General features: G+C 41.3%; 1 protein-coding gene across 1 annotated transcript in view; it reads left to right on the plus strand.

Annotated features, from left to right (window-relative positions):
- The window catches only part of PARP12 (poly(ADP-ribose) polymerase family member 12), a 38,630-nt gene that overhangs the window by 13,314 nt on the left and 1,825 nt on the right, over nucleotides 1–23,491 (plus strand). The window contains exons 5-11 of the mRNA XM_081146663.1: nucleotides 1,015–1,138; nucleotides 6,425–6,620; nucleotides 12,221–12,362; nucleotides 15,371–15,467; nucleotides 20,085–20,160; nucleotides 21,967–22,097; nucleotides 22,939–23,090. Of these exons, the coding sequence (XP_081002789.1) occupies nucleotides 1,015–1,138; nucleotides 6,425–6,620; nucleotides 12,221–12,362; nucleotides 15,371–15,467; nucleotides 20,085–20,160; nucleotides 21,967–22,097; nucleotides 22,939–23,090 (918 nt within the window). The remainder of the gene's footprint in view (nucleotides 1–1,014; nucleotides 1,139–6,424; nucleotides 6,621–12,220; nucleotides 12,363–15,370; nucleotides 15,468–20,084; nucleotides 20,161–21,966; nucleotides 22,098–22,938; nucleotides 23,091–23,491) is intronic.

Consider the following 23,491-nt stretch of genomic DNA (forward strand, 5'->3'; position numbering starts at 1 on the left):
GTGGGTGGGCTGCTAGCATATATCCTAGGACTGGGGACTTCAGTGACTCTCACAGGCTTCTCTCTCTGCAGCCCTTACATCTACATTCACAAGTTTCATGGGACAAATAGCAAGGTTGCTGAGCACAGGCAAGGCACTGAGGGAATGTCTGCTCTGATGGGTCCCAATTACTCCCATTGCTATTGCCTGGGTATCTTCCTTGCTTCTTGTTGCATTGAACTTTGAGTTTGTGAAGCCCCCAAACCTCTCCCACTTCTGTGGTAGCTCTCTTCTGCATACTTTGCATGTGTTTTTTGCTCTCCTTTTTCTCTATCAGTTTCTGTCTGTTTCACATTTTTAGGAATTCTTCAGTAAATCTGATCTTTTGTTGGAAGTGCTAGGAGCGAGAGGCCCTGGGGAGTACAGGGAAGGCATAGAGGGAGCAGTTGGCTGAAACCCATAGACCTGGGCCATTCATTATGTGTATATCTGCAGGGGTGGACCTTCAGGGGTGTGAGGGTATGTTGAGGAGAGGTGAGTATATTTGCAGCCAGAAAGATCAATGTATCCTAGAACCAGGCTTCTGACCCATTTGTGATCAAACATGCCTGGGATTGGGATGGTAGAGATAAAGATGGCTCCATTTTTTGGCCTGACCACTACCATCCACCTGCCACATAAATAGCAATGCGTAGTCAGACTTCCACCTGCTGGGATGGAGCCTTTGACCTTCTCATGATCTGCTTCTTTACTATCATGAGATGAAATTCATGTATAATGTAACCTGCCAATGTATATCATTTGAAAAATCAGTGTAATGCCCTGTTAAACAGGGAGACAAAAAGGAAAATCTATATGATAAAATACATAGTATTTATAGATCTAACTGTTTAGATATGACTATCCTAAAGAAAGACTTCTCTACAAATTTCCAAAATGTTTCCAGGTCAGCATGCAACACCACACTCATTGAGAACCATGGGTCTAGGTCATGCTATCTAATGTCAAAATGTCTTCTTTATATTTTTATTTTAGATAAGTGCTATAAAGTTCATTTCCATTTGCCGTATCGCTGGCAATTCTTGGATGGAGGCAAATGGAAGGATTTGGACAAAATGGAGCTTATTGAAGAGGCATATAGCAACCCTAATAAAAAAAGGTAGGAAATAACGTCACTGTGTCTGCTTTGTGCCTGGGATTTTGTGTGTGGTGTGGGAAGTTTAGACACAGCAGGTTTTAGTTTTGATGGCCTTCACACACACACCCACTCACACACACACTCTCTCTCACACACACATAGTAAGCAGACTGGTCTGGAGGTGGAAGCTCTGCTGAGAATTGGAAGTTAATGTTCATACTGGAGGTTTGGTGCCTCTGTTTTCCCACCTTCCTCTCCTCTGAGGGAGAAGCTGTGGGGGAAGAAGGTGGTGGCAACAAGTGAGTTCTGAATTATTTGCTGTTGGGACTGATCACTTATATATATCCTCACTGATTAGTGCAGAGAAGCAAGAGGCAATCATTTGTGAAATTTTAGCTTTTGCCTGTGTAGTCATATGGCTGAACTGCTTTTTATCCAGCCTTTAACTTTCTTTTTTTTTAAGTGTGTCCCAGTATTTTCACTTAGTCAATTCAGAGTAAATGGGGAAGTCCTGGGTAGCTTTATTTTCAAGTACTTATCATGTCTTGGATTGAACTTGCTAAAATGTGTTGCCAAGAAGAGAATTTGAGCCTACTTTTTGAGTGGATAGAATATATTTGTGCTTAGAGTATAATTATGTGCAAATTGCTACTGCAAAGTACGTGAAACAAATTACTCCCCTTAGGAGGATTAAATGGCTCACAAACCACCCATCTCTCACTCTATTCTATTCTGAGGCAAAATTTACACTGTGAAGTGCACAGATATTAAGTGTGTAGTTCAGTGAGCTTGATAAATCATACACTTGTGTAGCCAACACTGATCTAGGTATAGATCATTTTCATCACCCCAGCAAGTTCCTTCTTGTCTCCTTTCAGTAAGTGCCCACCCCCATCAGCCACTGCTGTTCTGATGTATATCACTGTAGGTTAGCCTTGCCTGTTCTTGACCTACAGCTAAGTGGAACCGTACACTGGACTATTGTGTCTGGAGTCTCTCTCAGCACTCTGTTCTCGAGACTCATCCAAGTAGTCTTGTCTCCTGGTTCACATATGCACATACTTCCTCAGGGCAGGTGTTTAGGCATGAAACTGCTGGGGGTAGGCTGGGTCCATCTTCAGCTTTGCCAGGTGATGCCAAATTGTTTTTCAAAGGGATTGTGCCACTTTCCACCTCCATTAGTCTCTAGTGACACGTCTCCCTAAAGTTTGTTTATTGTCTGCCATCTGAACTTTTCCCAGTCTAGGGGTATAACTGGTATCTTTGTCTGCATATCCTATGGGGTGAAGTGTCTCCCCATATGTTTTTTGGCCATTTGTACTTCCTCTGCTGTAAAATGTCTGTCCTAGTAGCTTATCTATTTTGGCAGGGTTGGGGGAGGAGGTTGTGTTGTGTTTTTATTTTAGTTTTAGGAATTTTTAAAGTTTCTGGTTATTAAATGTGTGTTGAAAATATACTCTTCCTTTCAGGTTATCTTTTAATGAAGAGAAGTAGTTTTCCATTTTTTCTTTACTGTTTTATACTTTTTGTATCATAAGAAATCCTTCCTTATCCCAAGACCATAAAGAGATTTTCCTGAATTTTCTTTAAAAAGTCTTAAGGATTGTATTTAATTTCTCCCTGTATGTATGAAGTATGGGTTCAGTTTCATTTTTATGCAGATGAATTACCAGTTTTGCCAAAGACCACTTGTTGAAAATGTATTTTATTTAAAGATTTTAAAATTGTGGTAAAATATACATAACATAAAATGTACCACTTTAACTATTTTTAAGTGTACACTTCAGTGGCATTAAGTACATTCACATTGTACATTCACCATTAGCCATTTCCAGAAGTTAATTTATTTTTAAACCAATTAAAACAGCCAAATTTGGCAAAATGTTAACACATTTTATAGTTTATTTTCACACTCAGTTGCCAAATACTACGTTTTAAAAGTAGGCCATCTCTTCTCCACCAATTTTCAATGCTGCCTGTGTCAGGTGCCAAGTTAGCAAATATACACCCAAGTTCGTGTCTGGCCTCTTCATTTAATTGGTCTGTTTGTATCAATATCACACTGTCTTACCTGGTAGTGCTTTTATTAGTTGCATCTGGTGAGGCAAATTCCCACCTTGTTTTTCTTCATATTGTCTTGATTCTTCTTGGTCTTTTGCTTAGAAACTTGAAAATTTACTCTTTGGTTTCCACAAAAAAATCCTGTTAGGACTTTTTAAAATTGAAATTGCATTGACTACTGTCAGTTTGGGGAGAATTGACATCTTTTTTTTTTTTTTTTTTTAATATATCTTTATTGATTTCAGAGAGAGGAAGGGAAAGGAGAGGGAGAGATAGAAACATCAGTGATGAGAGAAAGTCACCAATAGGCTGCCTCCTGCACGCCCCTCTACTGGGGATCAAGCCCGCAACCTGGGCATGTGCCCTGGCCGGGAATTGAACCATGATCTCCTGGATCCTAGGTTGGTGCTCAACCACTGAGCCACACCTTTTTTATCTTAAGAAATTTCTAGCCTTCTAAAAATGAGATTAGGATGGTTCCTTTTCTGTTCTCTGAAAAAAATTTATATAAAATTAGAATTCTTTTTTTTTCTTGATTAATCATAAGAATGTCTAAGCCTAATTAATATTTAATTTGTGGGAAGACTTGAATTTCTGATAATTGTTATAGGTCCAATTAGGTTTTCTGTTTTTCTGTGAGTCAGTTTTGGTAAGTTTATTTCCAGGAGTTTGTTCATTTTATTTATTTTCAAACTAATTGTCCTAGTTGTCATAAGGTTGCTTGTGTCTATGGCATTTTTAGTTTTGTCCATTTTACATTTCTTTTTTATTTTAAATTGATTTTAGAGAGAGGAAGGGGGGAGATAAACATCGAAGTGATAGAGAAACATCGATTGGTTGCCTCCCACACACACCCTGACTGGAGATCGAACCTGCAACCTGGGGATGTGCCCTTATGGGGAATCTAACCAGCCACCTTTTGGTGTACAGGACAACACTCCAACCAACTGAGCCACTCTGGCCAGGGCCCTTTTACATTTCTAATATTTTTTTCCCTCTTCTTTTTCTTGATCAATCTTGCAGAGATTTATTAATTTTACTAATATTTTTCTTTTTTAGAAGAAGTAACTTTTGTCCTTTAAAAATTTTTTTTTATTGATTTTAGAGAGGAAGTAAGAGGGATAGAGAAATAGAAACATAGATGTGAGAGAAACATCTATCAACTGCCTCCTGCATGCCCCCTACTGGGGATGGAGCCCACAACCCAGGCATGTGCTCTAACTGGGAATCGAACCAGGGACCTCTTGGTTCATGGATTGATGCTCAACCACTGAGGCACACCGGCCAGGCTACTTTTATCCTTTTTTGATCTCATATATTAGGTGACCCATGGTTTATTTCTAAGTGTATTTTAAAATTTGTTTGTGTAATTTCACATGATTTGCATTGTGGTCAGAAATTATAGAGCATATAGTAACAAATTCTTTGAATTTTGTTGTGACTTGCTTTATGAGTGTAGTACATGGTCAGTTTTAGTAAAAGTTCTGTTGTGCTAAAAGTTTTTTTTGGATGCAGTTTAGATGAAGTATATTAATTATGGGGTTTAAGTCTTCTATATCCTTATTGATTTCTTTGCTGCTTTAATCAGTTACCCACAGAGGTATGTTAACACTATAAATTTGTCAGTTTTTCCTTGTAATTCCATCAATTTTTGTTTCACGTAGTGAAGTGTTGTAAAGCATATACAAGTTTAACATTTTTATCTTGAGCCTGTTAGCAATGTAACATGAATGCTTTTTATTTCTAGTAATGATTTTTGCTTTAGATTTGTTTTGTTTGATACTGGTATAACTATGCCAGCTGCTTTTAGTTGCTGTTTACTATTCTTTTACTTTCAAGCTTTTTCTTCCTGATATTTTAGATATACTTCCTGTAAACATCATAGAACTTATTTTTTCAGTTTGACAATCTTTGTCTTTTAATTAGAAGTTAGTTTACTTACATTTATTGTGATTACTTACACATTTGAATTAATTTTTATTGTCCATCTTGATTTTTTGCTATTTGACCTGCTTTTTTTATATTTCCTTTCTGTTTTTGGTCTTCTTTTAGATTTTTTTCCTCATTTGATTTTTTTTCTTATCTACTAGTATGTACTGCATATCTGTTCTTTTACTAGTTACTCTAGAAATCTAAACAGGTTCTTTAACTTAGCAAACTTTAACAATTTAAGCTAATTTATACTTTTGATCATTCCCTCAAACTATGAAAGAAACTTGAACAGTTGGATTCTGAGGTAATTACAGTCAAACTTATTTACTACTTGTATGAATTTGGGCAAATTATTTAACCTCCCTGTGTCTCAGTTTCCCCATATGTCAAGTAGATAAAATAATAGTTTCTACATCAAAGAGTTATTTTGCGAATTAAAACATTTAATATATGTAAAACACTCAGAAAAGTGCCAGGCATATAAGATTTGCTACATATGTGTGCTTCTATTTTTTTTTTTAATTCCAGAAGTTGGAAATTAGCATGGCTTTTGCAGTCAGTATTTGCTTCAACTTAAACATACGTTTTGTTTGTGCTCAACATTCCTTTGCCATATATATCCTCTTCGATCATTTTCCTTTTAAAGTTCATCTTCTAGAAGTTGCCTTACTAAGAGTCTAGTGACAAATGTGTTTTTTGTTTGTCTGAAAGTGTCTTTATTTTCATCCTCATTTTTGAAAGATTGTTTTATTGAGTAATTTCTTTCAGTCCCTCAAAGATTATTCCATTGTTTTCTGGCTTCCATTGCTTCAATTTAGAAGTTAGCTGTAAGTCTAAATGCAGGTATAATAGTTTCCTAGGACTGCCTAAACAGTTTATCATCAACTTGGTGACTTAAAATAACAGAAATTTATTCCATCACAGTTCTGGAGGCTAGAAGTTAGAAATCAGGATGTCAGTAGGGCCACACTTACACAATAAACACTAAGCATATGTTAATTATTGTTATTTTGGCTTCTAAGGATTTCCCTTTCTTGCCAGCTCAGCAGTGCATTTAAAATATTTTTAACCAGCATTTTCTGTGTAGTGAAAAGAATGTCATGATAATGAGTTTGAATTTATTATTTTGCATGGCAAAACTGATCTTACAAAGCAGTCCTCCCCTCTCCCTTGGAAACATTTTTTTTAATGTACATGTCACATTTATGTTCATACCTACCAGCTGAGTGTCTGGAAGACCATGGGTAGAAGCTGAGGGGCTTATATTCATTTGGCTGGTGGAATTTTCAGTGTACCTCTCACATTCTTTTGCAGGGTCCTGTGTGCCGATTTGGTCAGTGTCTTTCACTCTGATTATCTGAACTTTGACTCTATGAAGTTTGGCACTGCCCAGGCTCGCCGCCTCTCTACAGCCTCCTCTGTCACCAGACCTCCACATTTCATCCTCACTACCGAGTGGATTTGGTACTGGACTGATGACTTTGGTTCTTGGCAGGAATATGGAAAACAAGTAAGTGTGATAGAAAGAGGGCAAGTGTTTCCTCCTGAGGGTCCATATGGAGGAGCCCTTCCAAACATGGGCACAAGGATTGTTCTAGGGGGTCAGTGAAAGAGCCAAAGATTTCCATATCTCCTGACTCACCTGCTTTGGTGGGGTGGATTATGACCAGGTTAATGTGGAGTTCATTTGTCTGAGGTTTCATCTTTGAACGATTTAATATCTTTTGGCTCCTGAAATCAGAATGTCTGAAAGTTGTGAGATGACATTTCTTCATTGGTTTTGTTAAATGGGGGTAGAAAGATGCTTCTCTTACTTTGAACAGGTAACTCTGGAGCAAGTGCCCGTGTGTGTGGGAGTGTTTGTATAATAAAGATTAAGTTGGCAGAATAAAGATTAAGGCTTTTCAAAGCTGGCTTTTCACCTTACCTGTAGCAGCAACTTTACAGAAGGCTGGCAAGAATAAAGTAGGTTTATTTCAGTATTGATCCGGAATCTGGATCAAATAAATGCTGCTGTCAGTTACCTGAAGATGTTCATGTGTGGATCAGATTAAAGGGAGTCCTCCGGTCACCTGTAGAGGTGCAAAGTATAGGGAGGTCATTTTTATAGGGACAGCCTCTCCAAAATGGAAATTGGGGTATGTGGTCTAATGGACATTTGTACTTTGGGTTGTGAGAGGCTATGTTCAAGCTTTAGTTTCTTATTCTCAGATGCACTTAGAATGTCTTCCCCGGGAACATTATAGTGAGAGCTTCATGAGGTCAGGGAGCTTTCTCTCTTTTGCCACTGATGTGCTCCATGCCAAGGATGATGCCTGCACCTAGCAGGTCCTTGGGAATAGGTAGGTGTTGGCTGGTTGAAGGACAGAGGTGTTGCCTTAGGCCCATTGGTCAGTTGAAGACTGTCACTCTCAATGGTGGCCTCATGACTTGAGCCTCATTCTTCACGTCTGTTTCTTCTAGTGCCAGCCTCTTCTCACTCCTCATTGGCTGTTCCATCTGTCCCCTTTCCCACTTGTCTCCCCTTCTCAGGCATCCTGGGGTTCCTCTCACCTTTTCTGCCGTGTGGCTTTTTTCAGGGAGGCTCTCTAGTATCACTCTCGGTTTGGCCAGGAGCAGGAGGAGAGAGGCCATGTCTGGCATTGAGGGGAAGAGGGTGACGAGGGTCATACTCCAGGAATTGAATTTATTTGACAACAGCATGGAGGAGTGCATGGCAGATGAGAAACACTTAGCAGTATGTGATAATCTTTTACTTTTTGTTTGGCAACTTGTCTCCCTCTGGGGGACACAAGCTCTCTGGGAGCCTAGCAGGATGACATAGGACCCTAGGGGTAACCCATGAGAAAGTACATTTCTCTGGGTGGCTTCCAAACTGGGCATCATTTTAGGGACTTGGGGCCTTTTTCCTCCAAACATCCCACACTTAGGGTGCTTTTCTTTTCTCCTTCTGCCTCTTTTCCTTTTTTCTCTTAAAAAAATTTTTTTTTAATTCCTCACCTGAGGATGTTTTTCCATTGCTTTTCAGAGAAAGTGGAAGGAAGAGAGAGAAACATCGATGTGAGAGAGATACATTGATTGGTTGCCTCCTGCATGTGCCCCCTGACCGGGGCCGGGGATTGAGCTTGCAACCGAGGCATGTGCCCTTGTCTGGAATCAAACCCGGGACCCTTCAATCCACAGGCTGATGCTCTAACCATTGAGCAAACTGGCTATGGCTCCCCTTTTTTTCCCTATGTCACTATTCCTATATGCGGTGTAGTCAGTGCATAACCTTGTTAGAACAGTTGGAGTCTCTAGGGATGACTATGTGGGTTACAGAGGGAGCATAGCCCTGTAGACACCCTGTATGACACACCATGTGCAGGTGGGTACGGGATGCACGTGTATGGAGTTGATGTTCTGCTGCATGGTCTCAGTTTGTACCATCAGCAGGACCGCCTCATGAAGTGACCTGTCCATTCTAGCCCTTCTTGCCTACATACCTCTGGTGTCACCCTATATTTGTATTTCTTCCTTAGTTTTCTGCTAATTGCCAGTTCAAAATAGTTTTCTCTTGATTCTCAGAAAAGCTAGGTTCTTTTCTGCCTGAGCAGAGGATGTACCCCCAAATTTCAGGTCTAAGTTACTTCTATTGTATTAATTTCCTAGGGCTGCCATGACAAAATACCACAAACTGGGTGACTTAGAACACCAGTGATTTATTATCTCACATTTCTGGAGGCTGGAAATTGAAATCAGGGTGTCTACAGGGCTATGCTCCCTCTGTAACCTATAGGGAATCCTTCCTTCTTCCTAGCTTCTGGTGGTTTGCTGGTGATCTTTGGTGTTCCTTGGCTTATAGATGCATCACTCCTGTCTGCCTTTGTCATCATATGGTGTTCTCCCTGTGTGTCTTCATATGGCCATCCTCTTGTAAGAACATCAGTCATGTTGGATTAGGGGCCCATCTTAACTAATTATATTTGCAATCACCCTACTTCCAAATAAAGTCACCTTTCTGGGGTACTAGGGATTTGGGGATACAATTAAACCCATAACCTAATCTTGTATATAAAATAATTACTGCTGTTGGCTTACTGAAGTTTCCTACATTAAACTTGACATCTCTAAGGTGTTGGGCTCCAGGATGCATTACCCCGACCTGTATTCTCACTGGATTATTCTCAACAAGCTTCTCATGTCAACTTACCTTTTCCATTTTTCCCCTTTCCTGTGTTTTTCTCTCCTTTGATCTAAAAGCCCTGCAATTACCTTCATCCTTTTGTACCTGAACAACTCATCCATCTGCTTGGAAGGAAAGACCCCCATTTATTCCTCCAGTTGCCAGAATCTGATTTCTCTTCCCATTACCATTCATCTGGTCACTATTCAGGGGTGCTTTCAGGAGGTGAGACCCAGCCAGATGCAGATGCTAGCAAGGGGCAGAGGCTCAGGTTCCAGATTCCATGGCACTTCCAGCCTTTGTCCGGAGTGTTGCGCATTCCTTCCTCACTCTCCTGGCGTCTTGCTTCTCCCACATGTTCTTCATGGGCTTCTTTTCCACTCCCCTTGGTGAATGTTGGGGTTTCCCAGGGTCTAACCCTCACCCCCATTCTTCCCATTTGTGTGTTTGCAGTGGTAACCACATCGATCCTTCTGACAGTGGTGCCCACCTCGAGTGAGCTCTCTCTCTGTCTCCAGACCAGATTCTTCTTCAAACATCAGACTTGTATATCCAGACACTTGCCTCATACATATGTATATGTGTATGTGTATGTGTATGTGTATGTGTATGTGTATGTGTATGTATATGTATATGTATATGTATATGTATATACACACACACTTTTTTTTTTACATTTTTGTTTAAAGTATTAATAGATGTCCCTTTTTCTCCCCAGTGACCCATTCCACCCCGTCCCACCCCCCTCCCCAGTCTGTCTCCACACCATTATCCATGCCCTTGGGTTGTGCATATATGCATATAAATTATTTTGTTAATCTCTCCCACTCCACCCACCCGCCTTCCTCCGTCCCTCTGAGATTCATCAGTCTGATCCATGCTTCCATGTCATTGACTCTATTCTGTTCATCAGTTTATTAAGTTCTTTAGATTCCACATTTAAGGGAGATCATGTGATGTTTGTCTTTCTCTGCGTGGCTTATTTCACTTAGCATAATATTCTCCAGGTTCATCCACCCTGTCCCAAAGGGTACGAGGTCCTTCTTCTTTACAGCTGCATAGTATTCCATGGTGTAAATGTCCCACAGCTTTTTTATCCACTCATCTACTGATGGGCACTTGGGCTGTTTCCAGATCTTAGCTATTGTAAACTGTGCTGCTATAAACATAGGGGTGCATATATTTTTTCTGATTAGTGTTTCAGGATTCTTAGGATATATTCCTAAAAGTGGGGCCGCTGAGTCAAAAGGCAACTCCATTTTTAATTTTTTGAGAAATCTCCATATTGTTTTCCATAGTGGTTGCACCAGTCTGCATTCCCACCAGCAGTGTACTAGGGCCCCCCTTTCTCCACATCCTTGCCAGCACATGTCATTTGTTGATTTGTTGATGGTGGCCATTCTGACAGGTGTGAAGTGATACCTCATTGTGGTTTTAATTTACATCTCTCTAATGATTAGCGACGTCGGGCATTTTCTGTATGTCCTCTTGGGAGAAGTGTCTATTCAGGTCCTTTGCCCAGTTTTTAATTGAATTGCTTGTCTTCCTCTTGCTGAGTTTTATGAGTTCTTTGTACACTTTTGAAATTAGCCCCTTAGCAGATGTATCCTTGGCAAATATGTTTTCCCAGATCATGGGGTTCTTTGTATTTTGAGGTTGTTTTCTTTTGCTGTGCAGAAGCTTTTTAGTTTGATGCAGTCCCATATGTTTATTTTTTCTTTTGTTTCTCTTGCCCTAGGAGATGTATCAGTGAAAATTCCACTACGTGGGATGTCTGTGACTTTATTGCCTATGTTTTCTTCCAGGATTTTTATAGTTTCGTGACTTACATTTAAGTCTTTTATCATTTTGAGTTTTTTTTTGTGTATGGTGAAAGTTGGTGGTCTAGTTTCATTTTTTTGCATGTACCTCTCCAATTTTCCCAGCACCACTTATTGAAGAGATTGTCTTTACTCCATTGTATGCTCTTGCCTCCTTTGTCAAATATTAACTGATCATACTGGCGTGGGTCTATTTCTGGGGTCTCTGTTCTGTTCCATTGATCTATGTGTCTGTTGTTGTACCGATACCAGGCTGTTTTGATTACAATGGCTTTATAGTACAGTTTGATATCCAGTAAAGTGATTCCTCCCACTCTGTTCTTTTTTCTCAAGATAACTACCTGCCGGATATTTCTGCAGTACTTTTGTTTTTTGTTTCAGTTGCTGTGCTAAGTGCCCTGCGTGCCTTATTTCAATTATTTTCTAACTCTTTGGGGATGGTATGATTCTATTGTGTAATGATATGAGTATGATTTAAATACTGTTATTTTTCCTGTTACAGAGTTGAGATAATTGAGGTTCAGAGAGGTTAAAATAACTTGCCAAGGTTATGAGTAAACAGGTTTGGGGCCAGAACTCAAACTCAGTCCCTCCCCAAATCTTAAATATCCTGTAGGTAATTGTAATGAGGATGAGAGATCAAAATGGAAAATTGAAAAAATAGAAGAGCTCTCCAAGGGATCAAAAAAAAAAAACAAGGAGGGCTGCCCACTGAGTAAAGGTTGGTGGGAACAAGACTCAATGGAGAAGAGGCAGCATCGCTCAGGCTGTCCAGTCAAGCAGCATTAGAGAGTTCACTGTTGATGTTTCACTTCATTTGAATGCTGTATCATCCATTATGAGTAACCAGATGCCCTCTCCTCACATTGCTCCCATTGTGGTTATCCTGGGTAGCAGCACCCAATAGAAGACTTTCTGTTTTCCCAGACAGCTTCTAGGAAGCAGTTGTGTTGTCTTTTGTTCCGTGCCTCCTCCTCCTACCATATCCCTGCTCTCGTCATGGCTCCCGCATGACAGTTAATACCACCGTGGGAACGTCTGCCACGTGGCAAGGTCAGCTCCAGTGTCTGTCTTCATCATTGTAGATTCTTGCCTTCATGAAGTATCTGGTTTTTTGCCTCACAGGGCATGGAGCACCCCACAACCACTGTCAGCAGCAGCGATTTGGAGAAGGCCTACCTGGCATACTGTGCACCAGGGTCTGACACCCAGACAGCGATTCTCAAGTTCCAGGCTGGAAAACACAAATACGAATTAGACTTCAGAGGTATTTACTGACCCACTGCCCTCACTCAGCAGGGCCTGGCCATCTGTTGGCTGTGCCTCTTCCACATTAACCCTGGACAAGCTCTGGACACACATTGAGGGCCAGGAAAAAAAGGAAGGGTGGTTTTTGCTTTGAAATGCTTCCCATCTGGAATGGGAGACAGACCTGTAAATAGGTGATGCCAGTCTAGCAGAATCAAAGAGAAGCTGCCTGAAGGAGTGGTGAGGGGTAGGAGAAGAGCACCCTGAGGAGGGGACAGGAGCCCAGACTGGAGGAACAAGTGGGGTCAGCATTTGTGCAGTGGTGGTTGTCCTGTTGGCCATGGCTGAGTCCCTCTGTGTCTAAGGATTAACCTTAGTCCCCGACAAGTGTCATAGTGGTTCTGCTATGCAGGTTTGCCTCATACTCCGCAGCGTGGCAATGTTAATATCATCTTTTCTATAGGGGCCTTTGGCATAGGGCTGGCTGCCAGGTTAAACGTGGTAGACACATACATTAATTAAAAGTTGTAGGGAAGCATATTTTTTGTATACTCATGGTGACATAAAACTGGGCCTTAAATTATTTGTCCCTTTTGCCTTGACAGACAGAAGCAGGCTAAGCACTCTGACCAGGTCTTCCAGTGACTGATTTATGAGGATTTTCATTTTTATGTTTTAGTTTTTCTATAATTTCTCTTAAGCCATTTCCAGATGGATTTATCAGTCCAGCCTTGTTTGATTCATTTTGCCTTTAAATTCACATTTTAAACTCTGAATCCTCTGAATATTCAGCATTTTTAAAGGGAGTTAACGTGGGCTTTCTTTTCAATGCAGTTGATTGTTTTCTCTGTTTTTGTGGACCTTTATTCTTTGTGGAAGGCAGCAAAGTGTTGCCTGTTTTTAGCCAGTTTTTGCATGTGGTTTTGTAGCATTGGTGGTTTTGCTTAAGGTAGAATGGCTGCTGCCTTGATGGGCCCTTACAGGGATCCTGAAGTGCCTACTACTCTTCAGTGAGAACTGCTTACCAGCTTTTAGCGTCTCTTGGTGAACACCAACCAATCCAGTCTGGTAAATTGCAAGTTCCCCAAAAGGGACAGTGAGAGACATGCAAAATAATAAAAGTGAGGACTGCCCTGAAGATCAAGTTTATATAACTATCACCCGTTTGATTGCTGCTGTTTGAAATATTTGTTAAAATATCTGGGGAATATAAAAACAAATAAACCAAAAATGTCACATGCAATCTTTTTTTTTTTTTTTTTTTAAATATATCTTTATTGATTTCATAGAGAGGAAAGGAGAGGGATAGAGAGAGAAACATCAATGATGAGAGAGTCATTGATCGGCTGCCTCTTGCATGCCCCCGACTGGGGATCGAGCCCGCAACCTGGGCATGTGCCCTGACCGGGAATCGAACCCTGACTGCCTGGATCCTGGGTCGATGCTCAACCGCTGAGCCATACCCAGCTGGGCGTCAGATGCCATCTTGATCACTCAACCTAGGCCACACTTCAGGGAACAGAATATAAAGTCAGGTGAGGGTAGGTAAGAAGAGTACATGCATGCAGTTGACTGCAAACTGCAGGAAAATCATGTTCACCATCGACTGCCTCAAGCTCACCTGGGTAGACACAGTTTTTTGTTGTTGTTAATAGATAACAGAAACCACAGAAGAAGCTTGAGATGAGTTAACTTCTCTCCTCAAAACCTCACTACTAGGTATAATGAAAGCAAGTTTCAGACTCAAATCTGCCACTTACATTTATTAACTAAATATTTATTAGGAAGCAAGTACATTTAAGAAACAACAAGCCAAGTGACTTGTTCTCTAGGATTGAGGAAGAAACTCAGCTGCCGTTTTAGGGACTCTTGTCATAAAAGAGTCACTCAAAGCAAATGCCAAGATTCTGGTGTTTGTTACCTGGCATCAGTCAGACAGAATCCCCATAGACAGGGCAGGCTTAGGGATTTAACCTCGTGTATCCTCTTTAAGGGTAAATTAGGGAAAAGGCCTCACTTTACCCTGTCTGTGGAAGGATAGGGATTGAGTGCCACATATATTTAGCCAGTCCCCATGTCTTGAATAACTTTTAAATTTTACCATTTAAGACTCATCACAATGTTAGTGAATAGGTCAATAAAATTTGTATGCTAATTAGCAGAATATTGAGAAGTTGAACAGTGGGTAACAGAAGGGGTTGTGGTAGCAGGGTCTGGATTGTGGGCTCCCATTAGAACATGGGGGAATCTCCAGGAGTGCCTGATCTTGATGACCATCTGGGAGGTAGCATAGGGGACACACATCTCAAATGTAGTAAGATAAGTTACAGATATATACAAATTAATATTAAAATGCTTTTTAAATGAAAAAAATGACTTTTATACTCTAGGTGCAGAAAGTAAGACTTGACAGGGTTTTCTTGGTAGGTGAGGACATGTAATCTAACTTGTAGGAGGCATTCATGGTTTTTCAACTCAAAGGGTGGTGTCCCTTTCACACTCAGGATGAATCTGAGGATCTTAGGGATGGATGTAGGACAAGAAATTTGTTTATTAAAGACGGTACAGGTTTTATAAGATTGAGAAGTACTGCACTGCTATAGAGTCAGTTTACTCTAACAAAGAAAAATTGTAAGAGTAAAATTATTATATTAACTCTAAATTCCACTGGCTCAAGATGTGATAATTCGGTCTCAGGCTGGGCTGAAGCTTTTTTATATCCAAACTGGGAAAAATTGCTAAGCAAAATAATAGTTTAAACAAGATTGGAAGGAACAATTTAAAAGCACTCATGTATAATTGGTATGTGAATTACTAATCATTCATGTATTCATTAAACCCAGTCTCCTAAGGATTCCTATTTTCTTTATGAATATTTGAAATGGGTAAAACTGCCTTATTTTTAACAGACTGGTTCTGGGCTTTATATGTTTGGATTAGCTTTTCAACCCATTTAATTTGTTTATAAAACACTACCATCCTGTGTGTATGTGTTTGATTATTTATGTATTTATTTTTATTTTTCAGTCTTTATTCAGAGAAACCTGGTCTATGGTACATTCAGAAAGGTTTGTCGGAGACCCAAATATGTGTCTCCTCAGGATGTGAAGGCAAAGCAAACCTGGTAAGTGGCGTTTAGGGAACTTGTCACTTACTGTGTGTATCAGTTGGGGTGTGCTCTGCTGAGTACAGAAAACCTCAGACTGGCTAAAACATTAAAGAGGTTTGTTGGCTGTGTAACTGAGTGTCCCCAGCACTCTCTGTGCCTGAGTGTTGTGGGCCTGGCCCTTGATCTTTTTGAGCTTTTGCTATTATAACTCCACGAAGGATGATTTGGTGTATGTGTTGATTCATATTCGTGGAGGTGGGTCATCAGATTAGAGTCCTAAAAGGTCAATGCAGGTTCCCCTTCATGGGGTTGAACCATTATGCACTCATCCCACAGTGCATGAGGTGCCAATTTCCCTTGGCTTTGCGAACAGAGTGGTCAAGCTCTTAGATTTTTGCCATTTTCTTTTTTTTTAAATATATCTTTATTGATTTCAGAGAGAGGAAAGGAGAGAGAGAGAGATAGAAACATCAATGATGAGAGAGTCATTGATCGAGCCCACAACCCGGGCATGTGCCCCGACCGGGAATTGAACCCTGATTGCCTGGATCCTAGGTCGACGCTCAACTGCTGAGCCACTCCTGGCCGGGCGATTTTTGCCATTTTCATAAGTGGGAAAGGGTATATCAGTGCATTTTCATTCGCTTTCTTTTATAAGTACAGCTTACTGTTTTTTCCGGACATGTAAGAGCCATTTGCCTTTCTCTTTCTGTGGGCTATTTGTGTGTTTGTCTATTATTCTATCACCCTTTTGGTATATTTCTTAAATAGAAGAGCTTTTTTATCTATTAGGGAGATGAACCTTTGGTTTGTTATATAAATTGTAAATATTTTCTCTTGGTTTATTTGTCTTTTGGCGTTGTTTATGAAGTATTTTACCATGCATGTTTTATTTAAATGTATTGCTCTTTTCTATGTATTGTTTCTGGATTTAGAATTTTGGTCAACTATGATTGCTCCTACTTCTGGAATTCATTTTTGATTCTTTCCATCTCCAGAGCCTATCCTAGGAACAGTTTGGAAAAATCTGTCTCTTCTGAGACTGGATCTTTTTTATCATCCCTATAACTTAGTCTTCATGGGGCCATAAGCAGATGCCACACATCAGAAATAAAAGTGGCTATTTTGCTCAATTTCAGACTAAGGTATGAGTGAGTCAGAATCTGCCTACTCTGTAACCTGAGAGTGGTACATATTGATGCAGTGATGTGTGGTTCTGCCCTCTAATCTGTGTGACAAGAGCTTGTTGTCATAACTCCAGCAGGCAAACCTGCTTGGGCCTCGTTGGCCAGCTGGGACTCTTAGGGTTGGCCACTTTCAGAAACAAGTTCTCTACAACAGTTAACAGGGTCACAGTTTAATGGAAAGTTCAAAATGGCATTTACACATCAGGTATCTGGTTTAGTTCCTTACTATCCTTCCACCCTCCATGAAAATATTTTATTCATGTGGCTGGGTCTTTTTTTTTCTCTCTCTTACCTTCTTTTAGGTATTTTTTGTTATTTCATTTTGTTCTCTCCACTAGTTTGGAAGTTATACATTGTGTTACTATATTTTTTTAAAGGCTGCACTAGAAATGACAACATGTGTTCTTCACTTAGGTATAAGTCAACTTTTTGCCCTCCTGTTAACTAATATAAGGACCTTTATATAATTCCATTTCCCTTTCTCTTGACTTATATATTTTTTAATTTAATGAGGCACTGTTATTTTGTACTATGAACGTTTCATTAAATTTACTTACTTTCTTACCACTTTCTTTGTCCTTTCAAATTTTCTTAGATGAAGATCTGTTGGAAAACTGGGTTTTTTTTGTTGGTTTGTTTGTTTTGTTGGGTGTTGGCATTTATTCATCTGTGTTTTTTAAAATTTATTTTTTCCATCACCATTTATTCCCTCTATGCCTTCTTCTGCCTCCACTGCCCCCCTCACTGCAATCACCACACTGTTGTCCATGAGTTCTCTCTTTTTTGCTCAATCCTCCCCGCTACCCCCAAACACACACACCAGAGTTGTCTGCTTTTGAGTCTATCTTTGAGTCTGTCTCTGTTTTCTTGGTGGTTCAGTTTGTTCATTAAATTCCACATATGAGTATAATTATATGGTACTTGTTTTTCTGTAACTGGCTTATTTCACTTAGCCTAATGTTCTCCTGGTCTATCCACGCTGTCCCAAAAGGTAAAATTTCCCTCCTTTTACGGCAGAGTAGTGTTCCGTTGTGTAAATGTACCACAGCTTTTTTATCCACTCATCTACTGATGGACACTTGGGCTGCTTCCAAGTCTTGGTTGTTGGAAATAAGGCTGCAATGAACATAGGGGTACATATATTCTTTTGAATTAGTGTTTCAGGTTTCTTGGGATAAGTTCCCAGAAGTAGAATCTCTGGATCATAAGGCAGTTCCATTTTTAATTTTTTGATGTGACTCCATACTGCTTTCCACAGTGGCTGTACCAATCTGCATTCCCACCAACACTGCACAAGGTTTCCCTTTTCTCCACATTCTTGCCAACACTTGTTGTTTGTTGATTTATTGATGATAGCAATTCGGACAGGTGTGAGGTGATATCTCCCTGTGGTTTTAATTTGCATCTCTCTGATGATTAGTGAGGTTGAGCATCTTTCCATATGTTTATTGGCCATCTGTATGTCCTCTTTGGAGAAGTGTCTGCTCAGGTCTTTTGCCCATTTTTTAATTGGATTATTTGTTTTTTTGGTGCTGACTTTTATATTATAAGTTCTTTATAAATTTTGGATATTAATCTCTTATCAGATGTATCATTGGCAGATATGTTCTCCCATTCAGTGGGTTGTCTTTTCATTTTGTTGATGGTTTCTTTTACTGTAGGAAAACTTTGTTTTGTTTAAATATGTCTTTATTTTGCCCTCAATATTGAAAGATATTTTCACTAGGTATAGAATTTTGGGTTGTAGATATTTTCTCTTAGAACATTGATGCTGTCATTCCACCGTCCTCTAGTTTTCATTGCTGCTCCTGAGAAATCAGCTGTAAGGTTTTTTAAAAATATGTCTTTATTGATTTCAGAGAGAGAAAAGGAAGGGGAGAGAGATAGAAACATCAATGATGAGAGAGTCGTTGATTGGCTCCCTCCTGCATGCCCTCTGCTGGGGATCGAGCCTGCAACCCAGGCATGTGCCCTGGCTGGGAATCAACCTCAATCTCCTGGATCATAGGTTGATGCTCAACCGCAGAGCCATGCTGGCTAGACTCAGCTGTCAGTTTAACTGGCACTTCTTTGCCTGAATCACCCTTTTCTTTCTTCTGGTTACTTTAAGATTTTTTGTTTGTCTTGGTGTTATAGATTCTCACTATGGTATGTCTCTGTATGTGTTTTAATTTTCCTGTTGGAGATTCTTTGGGCTTCTTAATCCTATGAGTTGGTGAATCTCATTAGTTTTCTTTGAAGATTGCCTTCATCCTGTTCTCTGTCCTCTCTTTGGATTTCGGTTAGGTTCTGACCAGATTCAGGCCTTCTGACTCCCTTCTCCATATCTTAGCTTCTTCCCCATATTTTCCATCTCCTTATTGCTCTGGGCCATATTCTGGGGAATTTTATTTCCCACATCATTCAGTTCACTCATTGTCTCTTCAGGTGGTTTGATCTGCTAGTAAGCATGTCCATTGAACTTTTACTATCAAGGATTGTATTTTTTATTTCTAGAAGTTCTGTTTGGTTCTTTTTCAGATCCTCCAGGTCATTTTATAGTTTTCTGTTCCTTGCATATGTTTTTAGTTTGTCTTTTATTTCTTTAAACATAGAAATAATAGTTGTTTTATACTGTGTCTGATAATTTTAGCAACTTCTTTGTGGGCCTGTTTCTGGCTGATTCTTGCTCATGGGAGCTACCTTGCTTAATTATTTTAAACTGTACTATTTTCCTAGGAATAGTATTTGTGAGAATTCTTTGAGGCTTAGGATGAAAGTCTCATGCCAGCAGAAACAGAAGGTAGATCTAGTATAGGAAGAAAAGAGCACTCTGAAACTGAGTAGCAGTGATTTAGAATTAGTTTCCCAATCCTTGTTCCTAAACCCTTTGGGCCACATGTCTTTTAGAACTCAGTTTTTATTTATTTTTAGTTTTAGAAAGATCATGTGCTGCTTGTATTGTGTGACACCCTGTAATTAATATTTCTGCAGTAAAAAATATGCATAGTCACTTTAAGATAGATATATAGAGACCACAAGTACCCTCTGGCAGTTCAAGTCAAATTTCTATTGCCAAATGAATTTTGACATTAGTTTTATGTTTTTATATACCAGATACCCCTCTTTAAGGCTATTTGTAATACTAATTCAGAGCTCTTTGAATTTCAAAATCATGGATAAGGGTCTGTGTGTGTTGCTTTAATCATATTCTCTCTCCCTTATGTGCAGGAGTTGGGATATAGGTGAGAAATGGATCCCCTAGGCCTCATTGTTTCAGTTTAGGCAAAGGGGAAAGTGCTCTCACAAGGTGGATAGTGTGCTCATGTGCTTCCTCTCCTCCCTGCTTTTACAAAATGAGATGCTGAGACTCGAAACGGGTGGTATTGGCTAGTGGAGGCCACCTGTGACAGTCTGCTTGCGTTTGAGAACTAAATGTCTTAATGTTTTTGTTTACATATTGTAGCAGTGCCACGTTTCAAGGCCCAAAGAGCATCCCGGACCATTGGGACCCCTCAGCCCTGCCGGACCCCGGCTTTAAGGTATAGGACTCACATTGCCTTGGGCTGGGGAAGAGTGTTCTTTGAAGTAGGTGAGTATGAGTGACTGTGTTGTTTTCTTCACCACTGAAGAAACTGTGAGTCCAGGGCTTGTGAGGGAGAAGGGAAGAGGTATGTGTGGGGTTATTTTTTCAGGTCTTGGGGATTTTAAGGCCAGAGACCACAGGAGATGGCTGTGGTCCATGGTATTATGGATGGAGGACAATGAGCTGGAAATTTTCCAGGAAGGAGCTTAAGAGTTGGGCTCAGCCAATTATATTAATTTTACTAAGTAAGAAAAGGAAAAGAAACCACTGAGTATGATGGGTGACATCTAGAGGGAAAATTTCTGTTGGAATGTGCTATATAATGGAATACAAGAGAAGGAACACTCAATTCAACAGCTCCTTTAGGGCTTGTCAGATTTTGGGAGCTGCACTGAATTCAGTAGAGTACTTAGGCCAAGGTCTGCCCCACTCAAACTGGCCTCTGATGGCTGACTTCATGCCAAGCATGTTGCAAACCAGCTTTTACAACTGACTGTCACTGCCCTGGAAGGACTTATCTTTTTGAGCTGTACAAAGCTTGTACAGGCAAGACGGGTGACAAGTGGGGTAAGTTGACAGCAGCACTCAGATGTCAGAGGATGAGGCGACCTTATTGAGATCAGGGAAGGCAGCACTGGCTCCACATCTAAACAGTGACTGGTGCTTGTACAGGCAGAGGTGGGAGAACATAAGGGTTGATGGGAACTGCATGTGAAGCAGCCCAGGTCAGGACATGGGGTGTCAGGTGTGTCTTGGATGGAGAGTGTGCATAGACATGGGGAGTAGGAGAGAGGTCAGGGCTGTGCTATGCAGCGCCTTGGTCATGGAGTTGATCAGCAGCCATGACAGGTATGGGAACCCATGAGGATCTCATCTGGAAGGGACAGGGCTGTTTTTCATACTTAAGGAAGAGGAGCTTGGCGGCTTCTATGAGGTGGGAGCAGGGAAACCAGAGTCAGGATTTGGGTTGCAGAAGACCCATGAATACGCATGCCAGACTCTGAACATTTAGGGTCTTTGGGGTGGTGGTGAGGTGGTTATTATAAGGCTCTACTAGGGGTAGGGGAAGGGGATGGTAGAGACTCCCCAGAGATCCCCACTTTGTCTATCACTGGGTCAAGCCTTATGGCACTGGGAACAGGGAGGCTGATTATATGGTCCAGGCTGCAAATGCAAGAATTTGTGCATTGTCACTCTGTATGACAGTCAGCTGCTCTTGGTCAGGGGCCCCTTTCAGCCCATTAGAAGTGCTGTTTCCTAGAGAAAGAGGCTAAGGAAGAGGCATGCTCAGCTGGGAGGGATGCAGTGGCCATGTTCCAGAGTTGCCATGTGCCTGTCTGCCAGCCTGGCCCTTCCGTCAGAGCTTGTGGTGTGGGACATTCACACAATGCTGCTGCCCATGACAGCGTTTGTCCCTTCTAACCTAATGTGTGCCTTCCACATTTATTGACACTGACTCTGTGCGCTTTTGGACTGTGTTGTCTGCCTTGTGTGGGGTCAGAAGAGCAGAGACGTCCTGGGGATACCTAGAATGGTGCTGATGCAAACATCACATACCTGTCCTTCAGGAAGTTTTCACAGTGAACACAAATTGCACACATTTTGTGCCTGGAGAGATTGGCCCTCGGGACAAAGGGCAGAGTGGTAATCACCGTCTGGGCTTGCTTCTGCAGTTCTAGCATTTTATGAGTAGCCTTGGGAAGAGATTGATCTATATTCTACACTTTGATGATAACATAATAAAAATGTTTGCCTCTTGCAGTTGATCACCCTCCATTCTTTCTCAGAAGAATATCAGAAGGTATACAGTCTCTTTAACAATACGCTGCCCTACTACTTTGTTCAGAAGATTGAGCGAGTCCAGAACCTGGCTCTCTGGGAAGTCTACCAGTGGTACGTCAGGGGCTCACTCTCGGCAGGCTGGTGACCGTGTCCCCTCACACCTGTATATAGTAGGCTAGCTGCTTACCAAACGTGCCCTGGGCTTCAGGGACAATCCCAGATAGCAGCCACTGCTTGCCCAGTGCTGCTGGAATTGGGAACTGTGTCCCTGTTTTCTTATCTCATCATCTTTATAGCTTAGTGCCACATGTCCCCTCAGAGAGGAGGGGACTGAGGCTTCCATAGTGACAAAGCCACCACTTGTATTCTGCCCTAAAAATTGACAGGATGGTTCAGTATAAATCCTTTGGAGAATATAAAGCTATTGTCCTGACAGCCAGAGAGCAGGGGCCTCATTTTTGTGCCTGAGGACCAGCATGTTCTTGAGCAGTTGTCCACGTGGGGAGGAGATTTGCAGCAGGTCACCATGGCAGGCCTGGGGCCGGAGCAGTCTCATCTGTGCTGTGGGCCCAGTGATGAAATCCAGATAACTTATGGGAGAGGGGAGACAGATGGCTCCCCACTGAGCAGCATCCTTAAGCTCCCCTGGATAAGCTCCACAAGGAAGCAGGGTGGTAAGGACGAAGCAAGCCTGTCTTCCCAAGGCTGGTCTGCTTTGGGAGTTCACGTTGCTGCTGGAGGCCTAGATCTGTGCAGGGAAAGGCTTCCCTCTGCTTTCATGCAGGTCTGTGTTCTACCTTTCCTCTCTCTGGCCCATGGCTGGAGTCTCATGGACCTGGATCGATGTCTCCTGGCCTCATGACACTTCTGATAAAATGTGTTTTCTTGGGTCTGGTGGCCTGCATTTGGTGGCCCTCTGTCTCTAGCACACATTTCTCTCCTGTGATTCTAGGCAAAAAGGGCAGATGCAGAAGAAAAATGGAGGGAAGGCGGTGGATGAGAGGCAGCTGTTCCATGGTACCAGCTCCAGTTTTGTTGACGCCATCTGCCAGCAGAATTTTGATTGGCGAATTTGTGGTCTTCATGGCACTTCCTATGGCAAAGGTAAGGGTGACGGCAACCTCTACCGGCAGAACCTTGCTGCATTGTCCAGGGCCCAGGATACCATTTTAAAGCAATTGATAGTGGGGAGGCCAGTGTAAGCTGATAAGCTGGTTCATACTTAGTGAGGAATGGCCCTGGCTATCTGTGGGGATGCCCAGCCATTGATACTCTTCTTCTCACTCGTCTGTGTGCAACCAAGAGCCTGACCCAAGGGTTAGCATGAGTGGTCCTGCTTAGGCTGGGGTTTTGCTTCCCTGAGAGATGGGCCTGTGTCTGTGTGTAGTGGAGACCTCGGGAGATGGTGAGCATGAGTCGGGAGAGGAAAGGGGATGTCTGCTCAACCCTGTGCCTGTGCTATTTTGTAAGACTAGAAATCTGAACACCTCAGATACACTCATGTA

Source organism: Miniopterus schreibersii (genome assembly GCF_964146895.1).
Source record: "Miniopterus schreibersii genome assembly, chromosome: 9".
NCBI lineage: Eukaryota > Metazoa > Chordata > Mammalia > Chiroptera > Miniopteridae > Miniopterus > Miniopterus schreibersii.